Source organism: Nestor notabilis, unplaced genomic scaffold (assembly GCF_000696875.1).
Source record: "Nestor notabilis isolate BGI_N333 unplaced genomic scaffold, ASM69687v1 scaffold20715, whole genome shotgun sequence".
In the NCBI taxonomy this organism is placed as follows: domain Eukaryota; kingdom Metazoa; phylum Chordata; class Aves; order Psittaciformes; family Psittacidae; genus Nestor; species Nestor notabilis.
Window position 1 is genome coordinate 2,441 of NW_009930922.1, and position 437 is coordinate 2,877.

General features: G+C 63.4%; 1 protein-coding gene across 1 annotated transcript in view; it reads right to left on the reverse strand.

Annotated features, from left to right (window-relative positions):
- LOC104406607 (acyl-coenzyme A amino acid N-acyltransferase 2-like) overlaps positions 1-437 on the reverse strand; it is a 2,005-nt gene that overhangs the window by 1,158 nt on the left and 410 nt on the right. The window contains 2 exon segments of the mRNA XM_010015648.1: positions 105-307; positions 403-431. Of these exon segments, the coding sequence (XP_010013950.1) occupies positions 105-307; positions 403-431 (232 nt within the window).

The window sequence follows — 437 nt, forward strand, 5'->3', positions numbered from 1 at the left end:
ACAGCAGAGGGGGAGAATCCCCTCCCTCCACCTCCTTATCCACATCTTTCCTATCCAGACCTTGCTCGTGCACCCACCCCACTGATGGGTGCTGCAGGGCTCACCTTGGGGTGCTGGAGCAGCACCGTGGTCGCCTCCTCGAAGTACTCCATGTCGAGCTGGCTCAGGGTGCGGGGCAGGTCATCATAGGCAAAGAAGGCCAATGCCAGCACCGCGAAGCCCCGGCTGGCCAAGAGCCCTGCTCGGAACTCAATGAGACCTCCTGCACCCCCAAAGAGGTCCACGACCCCCGGGAAGGGTCCTGGTCCTGTGGGGAGCCAGAGCAACCATCACTGATGGTGGTGAGAGGAGCCACCAACTCCATCACACCCCCAAAGGGGCTTCCCGCACCCCACTGCTCACCGGGTGGCAAGAAGAGAGCCCCACGGACCCTGCCC